Source organism: Nicotiana tabacum, chromosome 7 (genome assembly GCF_000715075.1).
Source record: "Nicotiana tabacum cultivar K326 chromosome 7, ASM71507v2, whole genome shotgun sequence".
In the NCBI taxonomy this organism is placed as follows: Eukaryota; Viridiplantae; Streptophyta; class Magnoliopsida; order Solanales; family Solanaceae; genus Nicotiana; species Nicotiana tabacum.
In genome coordinates, this window is record NC_134086.1 from 138,787,649 (window position 1) to 138,809,512 (window position 21,864).

The 21,864-nt window shown below is 36.1% G+C and overlaps 1 protein-coding gene across 2 annotated transcripts; it reads left to right on the forward strand.

The window, feature by feature from the left end:
* Positions 1–5,342: 5,342 nt before the first annotated feature.
* On the forward strand, positions 5,343–18,807 carry LOC107776357 (multisubstrate pseudouridine synthase 7). 2 transcript variants are annotated; one of them, XM_016596248.2, is made up of 20 exons: positions 5,343–5,637; positions 6,462–6,543; positions 6,626–6,823; positions 6,917–7,131; positions 7,845–7,917; positions 8,172–8,228; positions 9,475–9,554; positions 9,665–9,727; positions 9,898–9,985; positions 10,636–10,738; positions 10,907–11,010; positions 11,413–11,486; positions 12,334–12,398; positions 12,518–12,690; positions 13,757–13,824; positions 13,905–13,965; positions 14,763–14,800; positions 17,081–17,149; positions 17,693–18,038; positions 18,196–18,807. In XM_016596248.2, exons 1-20 carry the CDS (start codon positions 5,417–5,419, stop codon positions 18,223–18,225), a joined length of 2,208 nt encoding a protein of 735 aa, XP_016451734.1. In that variant the 5' UTR covers positions 5,343–5,416; the 3' UTR covers positions 18,226–18,807. The 2 variants fall into 2 exon arrangements, with proteins under 2 accessions (XP_016451734.1, XP_075073818.1); XM_075217717.1 differs by having other exon boundaries at positions 6,462–6,540.
* The last annotated feature ends 3,057 nt before the right edge of the window (positions 18,808–21,864 follow it).

Sequence of the window (21,864 nt, forward strand, 5' to 3'; positions counted from 1 at the left end):
GTTTGATCTCCTTGAACCTAGATCTTGGAATCTCGAGTCTTCCAGGTAGAGTTACCGCCACTATGACTTGTTCTCGGCTATAGTCCCATTCCCCTTGATGATTTCTCAACTACCTCTCTAGTTAGGCCTTCTGTAAGTGAATCTGACACATTATCTTGACTTTACATAGTCAATTGTGATCATTCATCTAGAAAGTAATTGCCTAACGATTTTATGTCTACATCGTATATGACGAGATTTACCGTTATACATAACGTTCCTATCTCTTCCAATTGCCGCTTGACTATCGCAATGTATGCATATAGGTGCCAGCAGTTTGGGCCAAAATGAAATATCTTCCAAGAAATTCCAGAGTCATTCAGCTTTTTCACCGGCTTTATCCAAGACTATGAACTCAACCTCCATTGTAAAGCGGGCAATACAAGTTTGTTTGGACGACTTCAAATATACCGCTCCTCCACCAATAGTGAATACATATCCACTTGTGGACTTGGAATCATTTGATCCGGTGATTCAATTTGCATCACAGTATCCCTCAATGACCGCAGGATATTTACTGTAGTGCAAAGCAAAATCCTAGATATGTACTAAATACCCTAAAACTCGTTTCATGGCCATCCAATGAGGTTGGTCTGGATTGCTCGTATATCGACTCAATTTACTTATAGCACAAGTTATATCTGGTCGTGTATAATTCATGACGTACATTAAGCAACCCAACACACGAGCATAGTCCAATTATGATATGCTTTAGCCTTTGTTCTTTGTTAATGCAAGATTCACGTCAATTGGAGTCTTTGCAACTTTAAAGCCCAACTGCTTGAATTTTTCAAGTACTGTCTTAATATAATGAGATTGTGACAATGCCAGACCTTGAGAAATCTTATGGATCTTAATTCCCAGAATTAAATCAGCAACTCCCAAGTCTTTCATATCAAACTTGTCAGTTAGCATGTGCTTAGTCGCATTTAGGTTGGCAATGTCATTACTCATTATCAACATATCATCCACATATAGGCAAACAATGACTATGTGATTTGGAACATTTTTAATGTACACACATTTATCACATTCATTTATTTTAAAACCATTTGATAATATTGTTTGATCAAATTTCGCATGCCATTGTTTGAGTTCTTGTTTTAGTCCGTAAAGGGACTTGACAAGTCTACATACCTTCTTTTCTTTACCTGGAACCACAAACCCTTCAGGTTGTTCCAAGTAGATTTCTTCCTTCAACTCTCCATTTAAGAAGGTCGTCTTAACATCCATTTGATGAATTTCAAGACCATAAACTGTAGCTAATGCTACTAACGTTCGTATGGACGTAATTTTTGTAACTGGAGAGTATGTATCGAAATAGTCAAGACCTTCTCGTTGTCTATACCCTTTGACCACAAGTCTTGCCTTAAATTTGTCAATAGTGCCATCATCTTTCATTTTCCTCTTAAAGATCCATTTAGAACCCAACAGTTTATTTCCAGGAGGAAGATCAACCAATTCCCATGTATGGTTGTTCGGTATGGATTCTATTTTAGTATTGACTGCCTCTTTCCAAAACAATAATTCCGAAGAAGACATAGCTTCTTTAAATGTTTGAGGCTCATTTTCCAATAAGAAAGTCACAAAATCTGGTCCAAATGAAGTAGACGTTCTTTGACGTTTACTACGTCTTGGATCCTCATGATTAACTGTATTTTCTTTTGTTTCTTCCCGAGGTCGTTTAGATCCTTCACCAATCGACTCACATTCTTTTTTATACGGATATATATTTTCAAAGAACTCAGCATTATCTGATTTTATAACCGTATTATTATGAATGTTGGGATTTTCTGATTTATGAACCAGAAACGATATGCTTTACTATTAGTCGCATATCTTATGAAAACACAATCAATGATTTTCGATCATATTTTTACCCTTTTGGGTTTAGGAACTTGTACTTTTGCCAAATACTCCCACACTTTAAAATAATTCAAGTTGGGCTTTCTTCCTTTCTATTTTCATATGGAATGGATTGTGTTTTGCTGCAGGGCACTCGATTTAATATTCAATTAGCCGTAAGAATGGGTTCCCTCCACAAGTTCTGTGGCAAACCATAACTTATCAACAATGAGTTCATCATCTCCTTTAATATACGATTCTTTCTTTACGCAATCCCATTGGATTGGAGCGTGTAAGGGGCCATTGTTTGATGAATAATTCCATATTCTAAACATGTTTCTTCAAAAGGAGATTCATATTCACCACCCCTATCACTTCTTATCATTTTGATTTTCTTGTTAAGTTGTGTTTCAACTTCATTCTTGTATTGCTTGAATGCGTCTATTGCTTCATCTTTACTATTAAGTAAGTAAACATAGCAATATCGAGTACTATCATCAATAAAAGTTATGAAATACTTCTTTCCACCACGAGATGGTATTGACTTCATGTCATAAATATCTGTGTGAATTAAGTCCAAAGGATTTAAATTCCTTTCAACTAACTCATAAGAATGTTTAATATACTTAGATTCCACACATACTTGAATTTTGATTTGTCGCATTCAAACTTAGGCAATACTTCCAAATTAATCATTTTCCGCAAGGTTTTATAATTGACATGACCCAAACGTATATGCCATAATTTATTTGACTCAAGTAAGTAAGATGAAGCTGAAATTTTATTATTATTTTCAACAACCATTACATTCAGCTTGAAAAGGCCCTCGGTGAGGTAACCTTTTCCTACAAACATCCCGTTCTTACTTATTACAACCTTATCAGATACAAATATACATTTAAAACCATTGTTAACAAGAAGTCCAACAGAGACTAAATTCTTCATAATCTCGGGAACATGAAGGACATTGTTCAAAGTCACCACTTTGCCGGAAGTCATTTTGAGAAATATCTTCCTACATCCTTCAATCTTGGCCTTTGCATCATTTTCCATAGAAAGCGTCTCATCCGGTCCAATAGGAGCATAAGTAGCAAAAGCTTCTCTAACAGCACAAACAAGGCGTGTGGCTCCATAATCAATCCGCCACTCTTTAGGATTGCCCACCAAGTTGCATTCGGAAAGCATGACACACAAGTCATCAACATCATCATGCTTTTCAACCATGTTTGCTTGACCCTTCTTCTTGTCATTCTTCGGAGCACGACACTTCGTAGATTTATGTCCGACTTTTCCATAGTTGTAGCAATTTTCACTGAAACCGCTTCTTGCTTGGGTTAGTTCGGACGAGAAGCCTTATTTCTCTTTTTGTTCTGTTCAACAATATTTGCTCCTATTATTGTTGAGTTTCCACGGCCTCTCTTGTTAGCATCTTTATTGTCTTATTCGATTCTCAACCGAACAATGAGATCTTCAAGGGACAACTCCTTGCGTTTGTGTTTCAAATAATTTTTGATGTCCTTTCACAACGAAGACAATTTCTTAATCATCGTTTCTACTTGGAATGGTTCATTGATGACAAGACCTTCAGTGAAAATTCTGTTAGTAAACATAATAAAATTAATACTACTAACACTAGTATTAATTCTACTTATACCTTCAGCAATGAGATCGTGAATAATCACTTGCAATTCCTGGACTTGGGTAATAGCAGACTTGCTATCTACCATTTTGTAGTCCAAAAACTTTGCAGCAATGAACTTCTTCAACCCGGCATCTTCAGTTTTGTATTTTTTTTCAAGTGCAATCCATAGTTCTTTTGACGTTTCCACGCCACTGTAGACATTATACAAAGCATCCTATAACCCGCTTAGAATATAATTCTTGCACAAAAAATCTGAATGCTTCCACGCCTCAATCACGAGAAAGCATTAAGTCTCTGGAGTTTCATCGAACAACACGGGAACATCTTCCTTGATGAGCTTCTGGAGACTTAGAGTAGTTAAGTAGAAGAACATCTTTTGCTGCTAGCGCTTGAAATCAATCCCGAAAAGATTTTCGGGTTTCTCCGCCGGTGCCAATGCTGCCGTTGTTGTTCGGCTCGTTGAGGCATTGTCAATTACCATCAAAACAACTTGGTTTCCGTAGTCATTCGTCATTTCTGTAAAAGAATGACACAAACATTAAAATCACGTAGATTTTAATATCCAATAGAGTATAAAGCCACAAAGGTTTTACTCTAGAGAAACAGTGAGTATAACACAAATACTGAAAATATATTAAATTCCTTAAGCTTGTTAGTAATCTGTATTTGTAAAACAATTCTAGAGAAAATAAAATAACATAAATAGAAATGTAAACGAAATAAAATAAAATAAAAAACCAATTCGAGCACACTGAATTCACAATGTTTCCTTAATGAATTTAATCCCATCCTAGTACCCAAGGTTATGGATTATTTCCTCCCAGGATAGAACGAATTACACATTGGTGTAATGGTACTTCAAACCCCAGTATTTCAGCGAACACAAAGTTCGGTAGCAGATCACACTTACTGTTGCTTTCTTTGAAGTTAAAATATGCAGAAAAAAGGAGAAGAACTCAGAAAATTCGTATAGAAAATCTAAGAGAATGGACTTGTATTTATAGCCAAAGTTGGGCTGCAATCTGAAGAGCTGCAACTCTTCAGAATGACTGTTTTTGCAAAACGGCCAAAGAATAAATGCTACATAAATGGTTATTTACTCAACAATAAAGAGGTAAAATTGAAGGGTAGTTAATTTTCTGTTACAAAAACAACTGAAAATTGGATAACTGAATTGGATTTAATATTAATATTTATTTTAGTATTAATATTTTGTTATTAAACCAAATATTTAATAACATTTATGTTAATATTTACTATTAACAAATAAATTTAGTCCAAAAATTAATCCGAATTCGAGCGACGGCGGCGGCGTGAGACTTGCCTTCTTCTCAACTATTTATGAGCTAGAAGAAGAAAATTGCTTATATAACCATCAAAAACCTTTCTCTCTCTCTCCATATTAGACAATTAAGGAGGAAAACTCAAATATTACTCAAATATTTTATTTTCCCCTCCATTTCCCATTCACCCTATTTTAAGCTATCGCTTAAAAACCCAACAAGAAGTTCATCATTGGTACAATAATTATATAATTTTGGAGTCTAACGTATCGGATGATATTGCATCGTTTGTCCATGATGGCCTTTACAATATCAATTTTTGATTTTTCATTAATTATAGATTAAAGGCAAGACCAATTAAAAGAAAATTTTCATTCACAAGACTCAACTCGAATTTCTGATTAAGAATAAAAGAATTCTTCCTAGAATAAGGATTATAAGGTAGGAAATTAAACGCCGACTAACCAACCATCCCAAAACTGTTTTGGGTTTTGTATCTTATTTTAATTAATTTTCATCTTATTGTTTCAGTCAGACCTGGAGCTAGCACTCATAAGTATTTGACTTTGGTCTCCGCCTAGGTCTCTACCATTCGACATTTCGACTAATGCTAAAAACCCTTTGTTCCAAACTCCGGAGTCATCATCAGCTACTAACAAAAACCCTGCAACAAGTTCTTGGTCACCCTAAAATTCTAATACCCTACTACAGCTTTCTTGATCAGAATCTTTTGCCTGTTACCATGATGAAAACAATGGATGAATCCGATGTGGGCATCTCCTGCTACATTTCCAAGCTCCCTGGCTTTCGTGGCATACTCAAACAAAGGTCTTTTCTTTCTTTCTTTCTTGAAGCCATTTGGTTCTTTAATTATGTATCTGCATTTGCATGTGTACTTCCATATGGGGTGGGGGTATAACATTAGTTGGAATTGGTAAAGAGTGTTGGGATGTAGTGAAAATGCTTTGGAGAGTGAAGATAAGCTGGGAATTCTTCATTCTGATTTATATAAGCTATTTCATTCCAATTCTTGATGACAAAAATGTGTTTCTTTTTTCCTTTTATTATTTTTAAATTTACCTTCTTGTGCTGAGGGTCTATCGGAAACGCCCCATTTGTGGGATTTCACTGGGTTGTTGTTGGATTTTTAAAATTTTTTTGATGCTTGAAATTTGAAGTAAAGGTTGGAAAATGGTTTGGAGATTTACTTTATATTCATCTGAGAATGCGTAGATAATGAATAGACCTAAAATTTCATCTTTTTGGGTTAATTGAAGTTCAAAATCTAGAATATTTACTATATTATTGAAGGAAATGCATATGTTCCACTGTTGTTTTGTCCTGTCAAAGAGAGTAATTGGTACATAACAAAGACAAAATACCATCTAAAGCAAACTCTTAGGAAGTCAAAAACTTGGGGTGTCTTCAATTATGAACTCTATATGCAAATTCTTGATATTTCAGGCAGGTTTTGCTTTGCAATTTTTTAAATTTCTTATATTTGAACCATGAATGTGCTGTAACTAAAGATACAGACAGTTTTATTTTAATTTGACATTGTTTTGTCATTCTTGAAGGTGGGTTTTGGGAGATTTTCTTGCTTATCTGGGGAAAGTGGGTTAATCTTTATGGTTGTTTTGTTTTATCTCTAGGTACTCTGACTTCATTGTAAATGAAGTGGACTTAGATGGAAATGTTGTTCATTTGACTTCATTGGAGGCTCCAGCGGAGGTGGTAAGTTGACTTTAATTTCTTCTCGGTGACCTTTATGCTCATTTTAAAATTGGTTTATGATATGAGCTGATTCTCCCTCCAGTGTTCAGAGGACAAGGACGTAAATTTATCTGATCAACTGAACAAAAGTTATGCGACTGAGATAGAATCTTTCAGATCTCTCGCTGGCAATTCTGATGCTGACAAGCTTAAGGGTCTTATTGATAAACTTAATTCTGGAGTCGATGTCAGTGATGAATCCGTCGTCCTTTCACCAAGTTCAGATAAATTGCATCGTACTGTTAGTCCTCATCACATACTCATTCTCTGTTTCTTTTGGCTTCATATGGTTCCTTTTCGAAGTATCTATATCTGATATGTTAATACATTTCAGGCAATTCATAATTTTTTCAAGGAAAGATTAAAATTCCTTGTAACAGATGCTGTTGATGGACCGGAGGACTCATCAAAGTGTGTTCGTGTGAGATTGAATAAGGGAGGGAATAATGGGAGGGGTAGATTCTCTAGGAAAAGGAAAGACCGAAATGATAAACCTTATGACAGTAGAGGTTCAGACAGTTGGCCAGAACATCTTGGCAAGTTCCTTAGGTAAACTCTGTAGTTGTATTTGTCTCTACTTTATCATACAGATCTTCTTTTTGAGATTTTCATACAGATCTACAACACTACGTATCTTTTGCTTGTTGTTCTGTGTAGATTTTTTGCATCACATACAAAGATAGGTTTTCTACTTATCAAAGAGAAAACATGATCTCTATTTTCTTCATTCTAGAAATTGTAGTCTAATAAATGGGACTACATAGAAAAGTCGAACAATCTGGAAAAGAAGACTTGCTGAGTAATACATTTTAGGAGTAGTCAAACTGCTTTGTCTTTTTGGGTGATAATTGAAACAATTCTCCAAGATGGTATCAAAGAGTATGTACAAAGTGATATCTAGCTCAACCAAAATTATCTTTCCAGCTAGCCAGTTAGCTATATAAAAGGGATTCTCAAGTGAACTCCAATTATTCATATAATATTCCTTACTCCTGCTGGTCTGTAATGTAGTATATGTTAAGTTCTGATTTCGTTACTTCAACTCATACCTTTACGAGATCTTTAACATCTTTAAACAAAAATTCTCTTTATCTTACACATTAAAGTTTATTGTTCTCTCTTGATATTTATTTATTTATTTATTTATTTATTTATTTATTATTCTCTAACCTTCATGGTTTTAGAAAGCATTGTGTTGTTTTAACATCACATTGCTCTTGAAGTGTATTTGAAAGAGTGTTGTTGCAAAATCTAAATTTCAGGTTTCATCTTTTCAAGGAGAACAAGGATACACAGGAAGCTTTAAACATTATAGCAAAGATGCTCGGCGTTCAGGTTGGTGACATGCAATTTCTTAGAAAGAACTTCTTTCAGTTGAAAAAACAAAATTCTTTGGCACATGTTTCTAGCTTTTCAAACGGAGACATGGGTTTAAACAAGAAATATTTAAAAAGAAAAACTTCGTCCGATGTTTGTATTGCTGTCAGATGTGTGTTGCAACATACAAGCAGTTCTGCGTTATTGACAGCTTGATATAGAAAAGCTATAAGGCTACAGGGATATGATTGTTTTTATGGCTGATCTGGCAGCCTAGGTCCTTTGGATTTGCTGGTACTAAAGACAAGCGTGCTGTATCAACCCAGAGGGTACGTTTTCTTGTCATCATTTTCTTTCTTCGCCATTGACTTTGGATCTTCATTTTGGAGTAAAAACTAAAAAAATTGTCATAATGTTTACGTCATATGTTTCTCTTTAATGAACATAATTATTTGCAACACTGGAAACCCAACGCAAAGTTGAGAGGATACGGCCTTTTTCTTGTTTGATAAAGGGGAACGATGGGGATTGCAGTTGCAAAAATGAAGGAAATCTTTCCTTTAGGTATAGGTCATGTTTGAGCGTGTTGGTTTGGGTTATGTCTGAAGATGCTTGTCAATTTTAAGTATTTATCATGCTTTTATGGCCTATGACAAAGAATCAAACCCAAACATGAGGTATGTTGAGCCATAATAATTAAATAAAAGTTTTACTTGCTCTAACAGTTTAAGCTTTTAGATGCGATGATACTCACACACATAAACATGGTTCAATAGTGGGCAAAGGTCCTGGATTCAAGTCGTACTGCCACCTATTATACAAAAAAATTTCATGTGCTTGGTCCATGAAAAAGAATTAGTCCAGCACTAGATGGGGCATGGCGAAGACATAATTAAGTAGATAGAAATGCGCTCTCTAACAATTTAGGCTTTTAGACGATATGGTTACATAATTCAACATAATATTAGAGCCAGGCCCATCACTATTATTGGTTTATACAATGTTTGGCCCCATGTTAAGTGTCCCACATTAGTTGGGGGATGGGTGGTTTGTCTCCTTATATGGTAGGTGATCCTCACCTCATGATCCTCATGACTTGGGTTCAAGTCTCACCGCCAACTGTAATCAAAAGCATTTTTATGTGCTTGGCTCATGAAAAAATATTAAGCCCACACGTGAGGGGGCTATTGTAGACATAAAAAATTAAATAAATTGTGTTTCTTGAACAATTTGAGCTTTTCAATGATAAGATAGTCACACAGTTCAAAAGTTATTGTTGTTTAGTATGAATTTCTGAAAATTGGGAGATCACTTTTCTCCAGAAAGCAAAATCTTTTATCTAGAATATCTATTTGATAGTTTTCTGTCACAAATAATTCATTTTAATTAGATATTGTTGGTGTAGTTTGATTTAAAACTTGGTGGTGCTTGGACAAGTAACATCTATATTCACCTCCTCATTCCCCCATTCTTTCTATTTCACACGACAACAACTTTTTTTCTTTTTCTATGTGGGGATACATATTTAGTGTTATCTTTTTTTATCACTAAGCTCTCACAATTTTCATAATATAGGTTACTGTTTTCAAGCAACGAGCAAGTAGAGTAGCAGCTCTCAACGAAAGATTGATTGGAATCAAAGTTGGTGACTTTTGGTGAGATCAATCCCTTGGTGTCTATGGTCTTATGACAATCTCTCCCTCTCTCTCTCTCTCTCTCTTTCTCTCCTCTCTCATGTAAAATATTACTTCCATTCATGTTACAGCCATGTTAAAGAAGGGCTTCTGCTTGGGCAGCTTTATGGGAACCGATTTACTATAACACTTCGGTATAGTTATGCTTCAATATTTCATTTGTCCATTTCTTGTGGGGCTCCAGACAGTACATGAATACCATTTTCCTTTCTTTGCTCTTGTTCCTTATTCTTTGAAATATGATTGTAAAGCTTGCTGATTATATGACATGTCATGTGATGGGCTGAAACTGAAATCTTTTCAGGGGAGTGTCAGCAGATTCTGAGGATATAATTAAAGCATCAGCAGTTGCCCTAGGAGAGCATGGATTTATAAACTATTTTGGTTTACAGGTACTTTGTAATATGCAGATCTTTTTATCTTGGTTTGGTGGATAAGTTAGCTCTTCTTGAAATCCAGTCTAGGCCTTTCAATTGTTGTTCTTCATAAGGATCTCTTTCAGAAGAGCTTTTATAGAAACTCTTGGAATCCCTCCAACCTTATTTTGCTTCACAGAAACTCACTAATGCATGTTCCTTTCTTCATCTTCCAATGTCTCAGTCATATGCGCATATGGTTCCCTGACAGTACAGTTAATTCGTAAGTATGTCAGCATGTGGGATAAATATGAGCTACAATTTTGAAATTACTGTTATGCTTGGGGCTTATCTTAGTCATGCACTTCATGGCATTTTAATGACCAACAAAAAGCCCGTACTCGACATGATCAAGGCAGATTAGTATTCGTGTTTAATGACATTTTTTGGTTAGTGTTGGTTGACTCCTTGATATTCTTTCAATTTTTTTCTTGGCTTTTCATTATTCTTTTTGGATTTTGGAGAGTTTTAATGTAGTTCTTAATTTTGAAAATAAAACATGAAACTCCTCCCTCATATGCTAAGCCTAAGTTTGACTTTTGACTGGCAAGTGAACTGTGAAAAGTCACCAATATGCCAAGATTTTGATGGGTACCATGCTCTTGTTGTCTATGCAAATGGTGTAGCGGTTTGGCAGCAGTTCTGTGCCAACCCATCTGATTGGAGCTGCGTTATTGCGTGGAGAGTGGAAAGCTGCTGTCAGCTTGATTCTTGATCCAAGAGAAGGGGATATCCTTTGCTATTTCACTTTATCCATAATTTTGCTTCTTATTTTCATGTTCTTTGAACCCTTAAACATGAAAGTTCTCTTCCCCAACAATTTTGTATTACAAAAATATGTAGTATTATGTGTGTCTGTAGGAAAGAATTGTTCTCCTCAGCTTTAACCTTGAATACAGAAGAATGCCATCAGTACAGTAAGGGAGTATTACAAGGAAAGTGGTGACATTGATGGGACCCTAAGGCAGTTACCTCGACATCTGGTTGCTGAAAGGGCGATTGTAAGTTCCAGTCAACAACACTGAGTTTATCTCTCACTTGAGTCCTTTAGTTATTATTTATAATTTTGATAAAGCTGAAGTCAGCCTCTATTATTATACCTAGAAGTCCGACTTCCCAAAAGTAAGTGAATGTTGTTGCTCATGATGAATGTCGCCATTTGATGACTTGCAAAAATCTAAGTTTGCGTTACCTTTTTTAATTTATAAATTTGTATTTTGCTTTTTTTGACATTCTGCATTGCATTATTTGTGCTGCCCTTGTCTTTCAAAGTAATTGAGTTTCTCTTAGAGAGAGAGCAGAAGTTTATATTTTTGTTCCAATGTTTATAATTAAGCAATATATGTGATACGAGGCTGTGTTATTATGTCTTACAATTGACATTTCCTGTCAACATTATAAAGTTGCAGTGCCTGAAAAAATCTCCTGGAAACTGTCTACAAGCTCTGAAGGGGATACCCAGGACTCTCCGAATGATGTAAGTGACATTCATAGCAGGATTCATTATTCTTCTCGTAGTTGACATATTTATCTGAAGTTTAGTGATCGAAAGGTGAACCAAGAAAGTGCAAATACATGCAAGTCATTCTTCCTAGTCACTTCCCTTGACTTGAGTCTTTGCGTTTATGAACACATTTTATCTATCTGAGATTTCATTTAAATAATTCCTTTTCTGAGCTCTCTGAAAAAGGTGTCTTCATAGCACGCTAAGTTATCAGTTCTGGCAATAGTAGAGCCAATGCCTGCTCGTTGGTTTTGTTGAACTACTGTTAGTTTCAAGTCAAAGTTTCTTTCTTACTGCTAAAGCTATTATTGTTTCTTGAATTTGTCCGTATTTGGTAGCAGCTTACTACTTGGGTGTCGCCATTGGCTACTTCATCGAAAAAACATCTCTCCTCCCTAAGCTTTTCCACAGCCCTTAGTTACTTGTATTTAAACTCTTGAAAAGTTCTTCTTAGTAGCTGACTTTTCTAGTACTATAAGATCTAAAAGTCCTTTACACTTTTTTGGTTATGTATCAAACCTCTGACCGTACGGTTCAAAGAATAACTCGTTTGGGCCATAAGGTAAACACCGTGCAACCATTGGCCTGATTCTAAACCAGAGTTGCAGAGTTAAAGAAGGTGATGAAACATCCTAGTCATTGAAAAGCTATCCAGTTTCATAGAGCTCTACAGTTTCTAGCTTCTTCCAAGAGTGTAAAGCCGTAAATATCAATTGATCATGAGATTTAATGGGCTTAAAGGGGCTGAGGGTACAGAAAAGGGTCATGCATAACTTTTCAAGTTTGAGCTTTTATATGATACATATCTTCTCCTTTTTAGGTATGTACATAGCTATCAAAGTTATCTTTGGAACCATGCAGCAAGCATGAGAGTGCAAAAACATGGTTTGCGTTTTCAACTTCTATTAACTATTTCTCTTACGTATATATATTGATCGGAATGTACTTATGGTTACTTGACTGTACCACTGATTCTCTTCTGTTTTCATTGCCCCATATCATAGGGTTTGACCAAGTTGTGTTGGGAGATCTGGTTTATTCAAAGGAACAACCTAAAGAGAAAGAAACTTTTGTTGCTGAATGTGAAGACGTGAATGGCAACGACATGGATGATTATAGTAATCTGGATGAGACCTCAGAGACTGATCTTCCTGAAGAAAAAAATATATCAGTCAAGGTTGGTATCCAGGTTATCTGAGCACAAGAGATGTTCCTTAAATTTCTAAGCGAAGAGCTTCTATGAAAACATTGCATGACAGCTTGGTTCTTATGTATTCCCTCCATCGGTACGCGTAGCTCTCATTTCATATGCAGAGGACAGAGTATAAGAACCCCTAGTAAGATAAACAAAGGGCCTTTTAACTCCCTAGCTCACTTTCCAGGTCTCCAGCTTGATAAAACTCAAAACAAGCCCGCATTTTGTACGGAAGTTCCTCCCTGACAGTATTGTATAGAGCATGTCCCAAAGAAATTACCAAACACATAATTATAAGCCTATATCACTATGATTTTGCATTTAATGGTGAGGTTATCATTAGGGTTAAGACTTACAGGGGGCTCTAAGCAGGTGGTATATCATAGACATGAACTTGCTTGCATGGATGGTTAGTGGCTTGCTACCACTTGGCTTTAAGAGACTGCTGCTGAATCCCTATGCAACAACAACTATGCCTCAGTTCCAACAAGTAGGGTAGGCTATATGAATCCTTACTGACCATGTTTTGCCATCTCATCTTAGGCCATGTTATACAAATAAAATAAAAATAAGTACTAGAAGTTCTCTATGTTTTCTACTGGCATGATGCTTGCTAACTCCTTTGCGCTGAAAAAGAGGAGGATGCCAAATGCAACTTAGTAACCTGGATGATCACCATTTACCCAGTTGCACAGTGAAACGAATGGTGTTAGTTTGCTATATATTCTGCAGGATTGTCAGTTATAGTTATGATATGGGTGGAATACTGGAGTAGTTTCTTTTCTGATGTTTAACACTGCATCCATTTTAATTTTAATATTAAAAGTTCACGTGTCTGCAAACTCATGCCTACTGAGGTTGCTGAGAGGTAAGGGAGAAGTTAAATTGATTAAAAGGTTCTGTTCTGGTACCTCTTCTGTGTTGAATTTCCTCACATTGCTTGGTATTGAGGCGTACTTGTTGCTGGTATTGTTTGGTACCTTTTTTTTTTTATCGGAGCAGTTCTCATCTGTCTAATATAAGTCAAGTGATAATTGCCTTTTGGCAGGCTATAAATGAAGAAGACCTTATATCCGGTACATATACCATCGAAGATGTACTTCTACCTTTGCCTGGGTAAGATAAGATAATAGAAAGTTTATAATATTCTTTGAGTTATTGTTTGCTTTTGTTTGTGAGACATATCCTAATGGCAGATCTAGAGTTATTTATCCGTCAAATGACATTGGGGAAGTTTACTGTGACTTGGCACAGAAGGTATTTTTTCTTCATCCAAATTGCTGAGTTCGTAGATGCATGTGCTCAATTATACTTTGCCAATTATTACCTTTTCTTCCTTATTTGTTCTGGCGTGACATTGTTAAAAGAAAGATGCAGTGAGGGATGCGAGGTGTTTGTTCCTTTCTAAAGAAAAAAACTACATGGTACTTTAAACTAGCTGGGTTTGACAGTACCATTGCATTCTATTGCTGAGGGGGATAGACCTGTAGCTATGAAGAAGGACTTGACTCCTATTTAACAGGCTCTTGTTTCTTTGAACCCCCTTTTCCTTTTGTCTGTGGATTGTTCCTCTGGCTGGGCATCAATCTGCCTGTTCGATTGTCTGAGAAAATGCAACCAAGCTGCACGGCGTTTTCCTTTCAAGCTTTTTTCCTTAGTGGTATAAATTATCTGCAATACTTTATTTATAGTTTCTATACAGCGTCTAAGTGCTCTAACAAAAAAAGCGTGCAAAGCCGAACAAAATTCAGCTGTCTCATATGATTTTCCGTATATCTATATGACAATCATATCTTGGTTCATATTAGGATTATTAACATTCTGCTACAATTATGACCAACTAACCATAATCTAGTTCATATAATGATGTTTTGCTATTCAAGAAGTGCATTTAGCTTCTGATTTAAATTTTGAAGTACATGGAGAAGTAGAATGATTTAAAGAGATTTGCCTGTGAAGTTATCAATACCTTCGTCCAGTCCACTTGTGATGACTGACGCATATCTACTCTCTTTTATTGTGTTCCCTTCTAACTCGTAATCATTACTGGTCAGGATGGTATCAGCTTGACAGAGACTGCGCATAAGATCAAGTGAGTAAAACATGTTTCGTTAAATTTGAATAATTGATCCACTTTTTCATTAGCTGCTTGATGATTTTTTGGTACGTAAATCTTTTAGAATGTACAGCAAGTCAGTATTATACGGTACAATAAATCACAAACGTTAACCTGCTTGCTAAACTAGCTACACGATGCGATATACTATGCATTAAAAGACATAGCATCAAACAGTATCAACCAAAAAATAGTATCAAACAAAGTCTATTTCTTTTGTCCCTTTTCCATTTGTCGTATGATCCTCTTGTGAATGTCCCCATAACCTTTATGGTTAACTCCTGAATAAAGTCTACATGAAGAATGGTTATTATCTCAACATCCATGCCATCTTTTCAATATATATTGCCACGAGGATTTTCTCAACCTAGGCAATTATTTCCTTCTTCCTATTCCACTCCTGTCTCTGCTCTCCCATGCTCGGCATGCTGATATATACGTTTCTTAATGCTCTAGGCTAGTTCAGTTTCACCCTCATCACTCCTCGTAAATCTCCTCGCTGCTCGCGTCTCTCCAGCAATGTTGTGTATCTGATAAGAGGTCTATTGCTCCCTCTTTGTAAACCTGAAATGGCAGCCCCACATCCTTTTCAAAGTCCAAAATTATTTTCTCCAACCCAATTTAAGAGTTTACTCTCTTCTCCCGCTTTCCCCAATATCGTATTGCTTTCCCCCTGATCCATCTCCCTTATATTATTTTCACTATAATCCCCCCTGCAATATCAGTATATCACAGGGAGGGCCTATGGTATACAACTCTTAAAGTCAGCAAAATTGTTGCAATTATGCCAGAATACCCTAAATTCATTCTCGGTGAGTGTAGAGTATTCTTCCTGTTTCTGTCATAACTAGGAATCTCGGCATTTTGGCAATTTTCCTGATCACGTAACTTCTCTTATTTGTTAAACTCAAAACTTTATTTATTTCTACTAGCCTGAACTCCTATATATTATAGAAGAGGCCCCTCGTAAGTTGTTCATAACCAAAGCGATATAAGAAATTTCTCTCATTTTCTTTCTCCATAAGAAACTTTTCCTACTTTCCTAAGTTTGGTAGTCTTGAGGTGACTCTTTTTAGTGACCGTTTTTGCAATGCTGGTCGTTTCTATATGACCGTTTTTATATCACCTTTCACTATTTTGATCTATTTCCACCACTATTTCGGCACCACTTGCAATTTCAAGTTTATCTTGATTTAATTCGTCAATGACGTCATCATTGCCAAAGCTAACCTGTCAAATTAGCAGTGTATATATGTGCGGTACTGCCATCTAGCAACACATCTTTGTCTACTTAGCTCCATATCGCTGTCTGGCAACACATCACTATTCACTTATTGCGCCGTCATCGTCCAGTAACATGTCAGTGCCTGTTGCTATTCAGCGCCATTTTTAGAGAATGCTATGCTTGTCCCTCATTGTTTGTGTAAGGATTTCCAAATGGATGTTAGTGGTTTTGGGCTACTCTACTCATCGAAGGTTGCTTTCCTGCCTTCCTCAATTTTAAATTTGTTCTTTTTTGGCATAAATTATTCGATGATTGGCATCATCTTAGTTCCTTTCCCTGGGAAGTTCAGGCTCTAACGGATATTACCATCTTCAATAACCACCGAGCTGGGTGTTTCCCTGAATCTGTAACTATAATTCGACCCTTGACGTCTGTCATCAACAAAACAGTGTTATCAAAGGCGAAAAACTGTTGGGGCTTTAAGCGCAAAACGCAAATAAAGCGTGGGCTTTAAGGAAGAAAGTCGCAAATAGAGTAAAACTACAAATATATATGTGTATCCCAAGACTAATATCTATAAGCATGAATACCAAATATATGGACAACAAAAATTGAAGAGAATTTACGATAAAGTGAAATATCAACTGTTTAGTCTCGCGACTGAGGGATTACGCTTATTCGCAAAGAAAAGCATGCCTTAGCGCCTTGATGACAACACTGAAGTGCCCGTTAAGCAAGGCGAAGCGCTCTACATGTTTTGAGCCTCGCTTTAGGGCTTAAGCACGCTTTAAGCCCGCCTTTGATAACACTGAAGTAAAAAGGAGATCATGTGTGGAAAAAGTGTTACTTTATGCTTTCATTAGCATTAACCCTAGAATAGACTGAAGTCTGAAGTTATGGAAGATAAAAGAATTATTTCTCTACTCTACGGTCTCCATAATTGTTGCTATAGATGATCTAATGTTATTTATTGAACTTAAATCCTCCCTTATGACTACTTCTTTTGTGTCTGGTCCTCCTCTTTGTTACAGGGAATTCTCCATAACTAATATGACCGGAGCTTACAGACGTGTATTTCAAAAGCCGAAGGATTTTGAATGGTAGGTCAGACATGGTTGCACATAGCTAGTTTCAGTTTACTCTGTTGTCACGTTGTTTCATCCCTCCCGGGTTTGCTTGAATTCTGTTCAGCAGCCCAAGGGCTTGCAACATATGTTGTGCGATTTGCTGTGTTAGGGTTTGTTTGGATCCTTGGAAACCTTGGGTTTTCCACCACAAGATAATAATACTAATAGTTTTGCCAACTACCCTTATTGTTATTAACTATTTTTATTCATTATAATCATCAATATGAATGTACTTAAACATTATTAGTACTTTTGCTACTATTATCATAATGAATGCACTTCAGATTTTAAAATGAATTGAAATCTCAGTAAACTGCTCTGTGTCAGAGATGTAATTGTGAATTCATGATTGATCTGAGTAATATATGCCAGTTTACAAAATGTAATTTGGATATATTTTCTAGAATTCTGATTCTCGCCCTTGATGTGCAAACCGTCGATGTGAGCTTGTAACTTATTGTTGTATTGGACAAGTTTCCATTTTCGTCTTTTTTGAAGCCATTTATGGTTTTGTAGGGAATTGCTTAGTTACACTGATGGAACTATACCTCTAGGGGAGACAGATTTTGATGCCATTGCCAAGTCAGTAAAGAAAAGCAAGGTCAGAGAGGAGAAGTCGACCAATGGAAGCGAGGAACTTGCTGCTGACTATGGTACATCTTCAGCAATATCTGAAGGTGGTGACATGCTTCCAGGAAAAGGTTGTGAGGAAAAGATTAACAGTGAAGCGATGCAATCAGAGGAATCTCCTAGTGGTGGTAATGCTCAGGAGAGCCAGATGGCTCTCAAGCTGAGCTTTACACTACCAGCTTCTTGCTATGCAACTATGGCTGTGAGGGAGCTGCTGAAAACATCCACTTCTGTATGTTAATTGACAATACTTGCCATTTCAGTGTGAATTTTTGTTGCTTCTTCATATTGCACATATTGATAGTAGTGATATAGTTGTACACTAATAGGAGCAACTCCTATTGATGTGGTGCATGAATGAAAACTAATAATTCATAATTGCTATGCAGGTTGCATTTCACAAGTCTCTAAATGACTAAGCAAATGCTCAGCAACAATGAAAGTCTTGGCTTGTGAAGTGGTTAGCTCCACCAAGTACCTGCCCCTCGTCTAATTCCCTGCCTGTAAATAGGGTGAGGAGAAACTTCGCAAGTTGAAACTACTATGATAAAGAAATCCGACTGTGAAAGTTGCACGAGGAGCCCCCTCTCTCATTCCATTGATCCCCAGATCCACATCTGCAGGTTTTTGGGGAACGTTGTTTTCCAGTGATCAACGTGATTCAGAGTCTGCCAATTGCATTTGTCTTCCAGAAGGAAATGGGCTACAGTTTTCAGCTCTCTGCCCTTCCCACTGGGGACATGTTATAGGCTTAAAATTTCTTTCATTTGGATTGCCTGGCCACCTTTCTATTTCTTTTTCTTTTTCATTTACTCATGTTTGCTGATGTTATAGGGGTTAGAAAATTTGAAGTAGAGTGTAACAGCCTATTTGAATCGGATGTACTGTCGTCTGAAGCTCTATTGGCAGACACTTTTGTAGTGTTTACAAGCGAAAATTCCAATTTGTATTATGCTTAATTATTCATCTGGACAAAATGCTATTACTGCTAGTTTCATGTTTGTTTCTCTGTTATGGTGCCAAATTACTCATCTTTCTTGAGCTGAGATTGATTTCTTGTAAGTGATCAGCATTGTCACGATCTTACTAAAGTACATATATTTTATAGAAATCATGGTGGTTTATTTAAATCCAATTTTCCAATCTCATGGTGCATAGAATTATTTAACATATATCCAACTTATACATAGAAATCAGCCACAGTAGAAGACAGACAAAGAAGGTACTGTAGTTTAATTCTTTTTAACCTCCACAGCCTCCACATCCACCGCCCCCACATCCACCTCCACCTCCACAGCCACCACCTCCGCTGCCACAGCCACCACCTCCGCCCGAACCACTCGTCCCTCCGCCACCACCACCACTGTAAGCACTAGTTATAACAGCAGCCGTGGCCACAGTTGCAGCAGTAGCTCCTAAAATAACCATTCCACCATCTTTTGTAACTGCTGTGCTCTTGGGCGTAATTTCACCCTTTTCAACATCGCGGTTTGCTTGTAAAGGCGGAGGAGGGGGAGCAAAACCAGTCACATTCCGAGTCGCAGGTTGGCTCTTTTTCTTTCGGCCACCTTTGCAAAGACAACACAAAATCAAAACTAGAGCTGCTACTGAGCCACAAACTATGAGTGCAATAGCATATGCTTTCATCTTATAGTAACTTCTTGATTTGTACTCAAACTAAAAACTCTTTATCTTGCTTTTATAGCATCACATAGCGTAACCAAGGCAGTGCAACTTCCAATTTTCTACCAAATTAGAGCTTGGAAACTAGATGGAAGTTCTGTACAGTAGACTTTTGGCTCCCTTTGAAGTCTTATAAGTATCAATTTATTTTTTATTTTCGCACAAGAAATATAAATAGAGGCAAGACCAAGGCCTTATGTATTTTAAGTCGTCACAATTGTGAACGATATTGTAGTTGAGTGGAAGAGAAGAAATGTGGCAATTTCTTTGAATCTTTCTCTTGCTTAATTCCATGGTTCCTACTTAGTAGATGCATGAAATTTGTTTGCTGAATACTAGTTAAGTTTCTGAAAGAATGAGTCATCGTCCATAATTTAGTAATTTACTAAGGGTGTGTTTGGTAACCACAGTGTATTTACTAGGCTATCTAAATACATAGTATAATAATTACAAAGATATTTCTTGTATAAGTGTGATTTCAGAATTATATATTTTTTTTGATTTTAAAATAAAGTTAACAATATAAATTAAATAAACTTCTATTTAGATGAACAAGTAAATAACTTTAATGTGTGACGAATATATGTGCATATAAGAAATATTAAATGGAGTATTATCTATTATTAGGTGTTTAAAATACATATTTCTAATATAAACTATGAATTGTTAACTAATATAACAGAGAGTCTGTATATCCCAAATCATGTGAATATAACATGATATTCATGCTTTATTCTAGTTTTTAAACAACAAAAGGATATGTAAGAGCTTAGAAAGTAAATGTGATAAATATTTATACTAATAAATAGACAAAAAACAACTAGTAAATTGCAAAATTATTTTTAAACAAGTGTTCCTAACATATTTGAAGCGGAAGTGAAAGAGTGTAAAAAGAATAATATTTTTTGAAAAGTGATATTATAATTATCACCACTTCTTACGTCTTCCTTAAGAATTGCCAAATAGTTACTTGGTTAGATAAACAAACCAAAACTGTTTAATTATACCGAACTCCAATAGGTAGCAAATTAGATATAACATTTGTGATAGCTATTTACCTTTCTGAAGTATGTTTGAGGTGAACAAGGACATTAAACTACTTGTTTCAGGATCAAGTCAATCAAGATCCTCAGAAAACGATTGAGATTAATTGGTATCCAATATATTTATCAGATTCATCCATCCAATATTTGAGGTGAGTCCTATTGATGTAGTACAAGGATCAAAGCTAGCTAATTATTTCTTCCTTTGTGTGCAAGTTGCATTTCACAAGTCTCTAAATGAGTTACCAATGCTAATTAAAAAGAAAAAAAGAAGTCACCAATGCTGAGCTACAAAGAAAACCTTGGCTTTCAAGTGGTTAACTCTACTAAGTACCATGTAGGGCTGTCATGCCCCAAGCCCAAATGACTCGCCCAACCGTCCAAGGTTGGGCTCGTTATTGATCCTCCAGTTTATTGAACTCAATCCATCTTGATTTAACTAATCTCAACCTATTTAGAGCTGAGATGATTTTTAGCCCAAATTAATCCATGAGTAATTTTGCCAAAATATCTTAGAAATAATTTTTTTTATGTTAAGAAACCAAGCTCAAAGTAACAATATAAAACAAGAAAATAGACAAGATATGTAGAGAGGAAAGAGAGAACTTTCATATTTCATCAAGGATTTCCCAAGTGTTCAAGTGTATATAATGTGATGCCCAAACCTCTTATTTATAGGATGATATTCAGGTAATATAAAGTGATGACCCCAAAAGGTCATCACTTGATTTGAGTCAATTCTGTGTTCCGAGGCCCTAAAAGTCTCCTTTTATCTCACCTCAATTTGCGTGCAAGGTCCGAGCGTATATCTGGAACGCTTTTATGTGAAAAATTGATAAAAGAATGCTAATCTAACCTTTAAAATTGAATTTAAGTTGACTTTGGTCAATATTTTGGGTAAACGAAAGTAGAAAAATATGGGACTTGGGCGTATGCCCGGAATCGAATTCCGAGGTCCCAAGCCCGAGAAATGAATTTTTGAAGAAAATTGTTTAACTGAAATTTTAAGAGTTTTTGGAAATTTAAATGTCTTTGAAATTTATGGTATCAGACCCGTATTTTGGTTCCGGAGCCCGATACAGGTCTTATATGGTATTTAGGTTGAGCATGTAAAATTTGGTAAGAAACGGACTTGATATGACGTGAATCGGACCCTCGGTTGTTAAAATTTGAATTTGAGAGTTATGGAGATTTTTCTTTGATTTTGATGCTAAACTCGTAGTTTGAGATGTTAATTTGGCGATATGATCGCACGAGTAAGTTCATATGATGTTTTTGAGTTAGTATGCATGTTTGGTTCGGAGCCCCGAGGGTTCGGGTGAGTTTCGGATA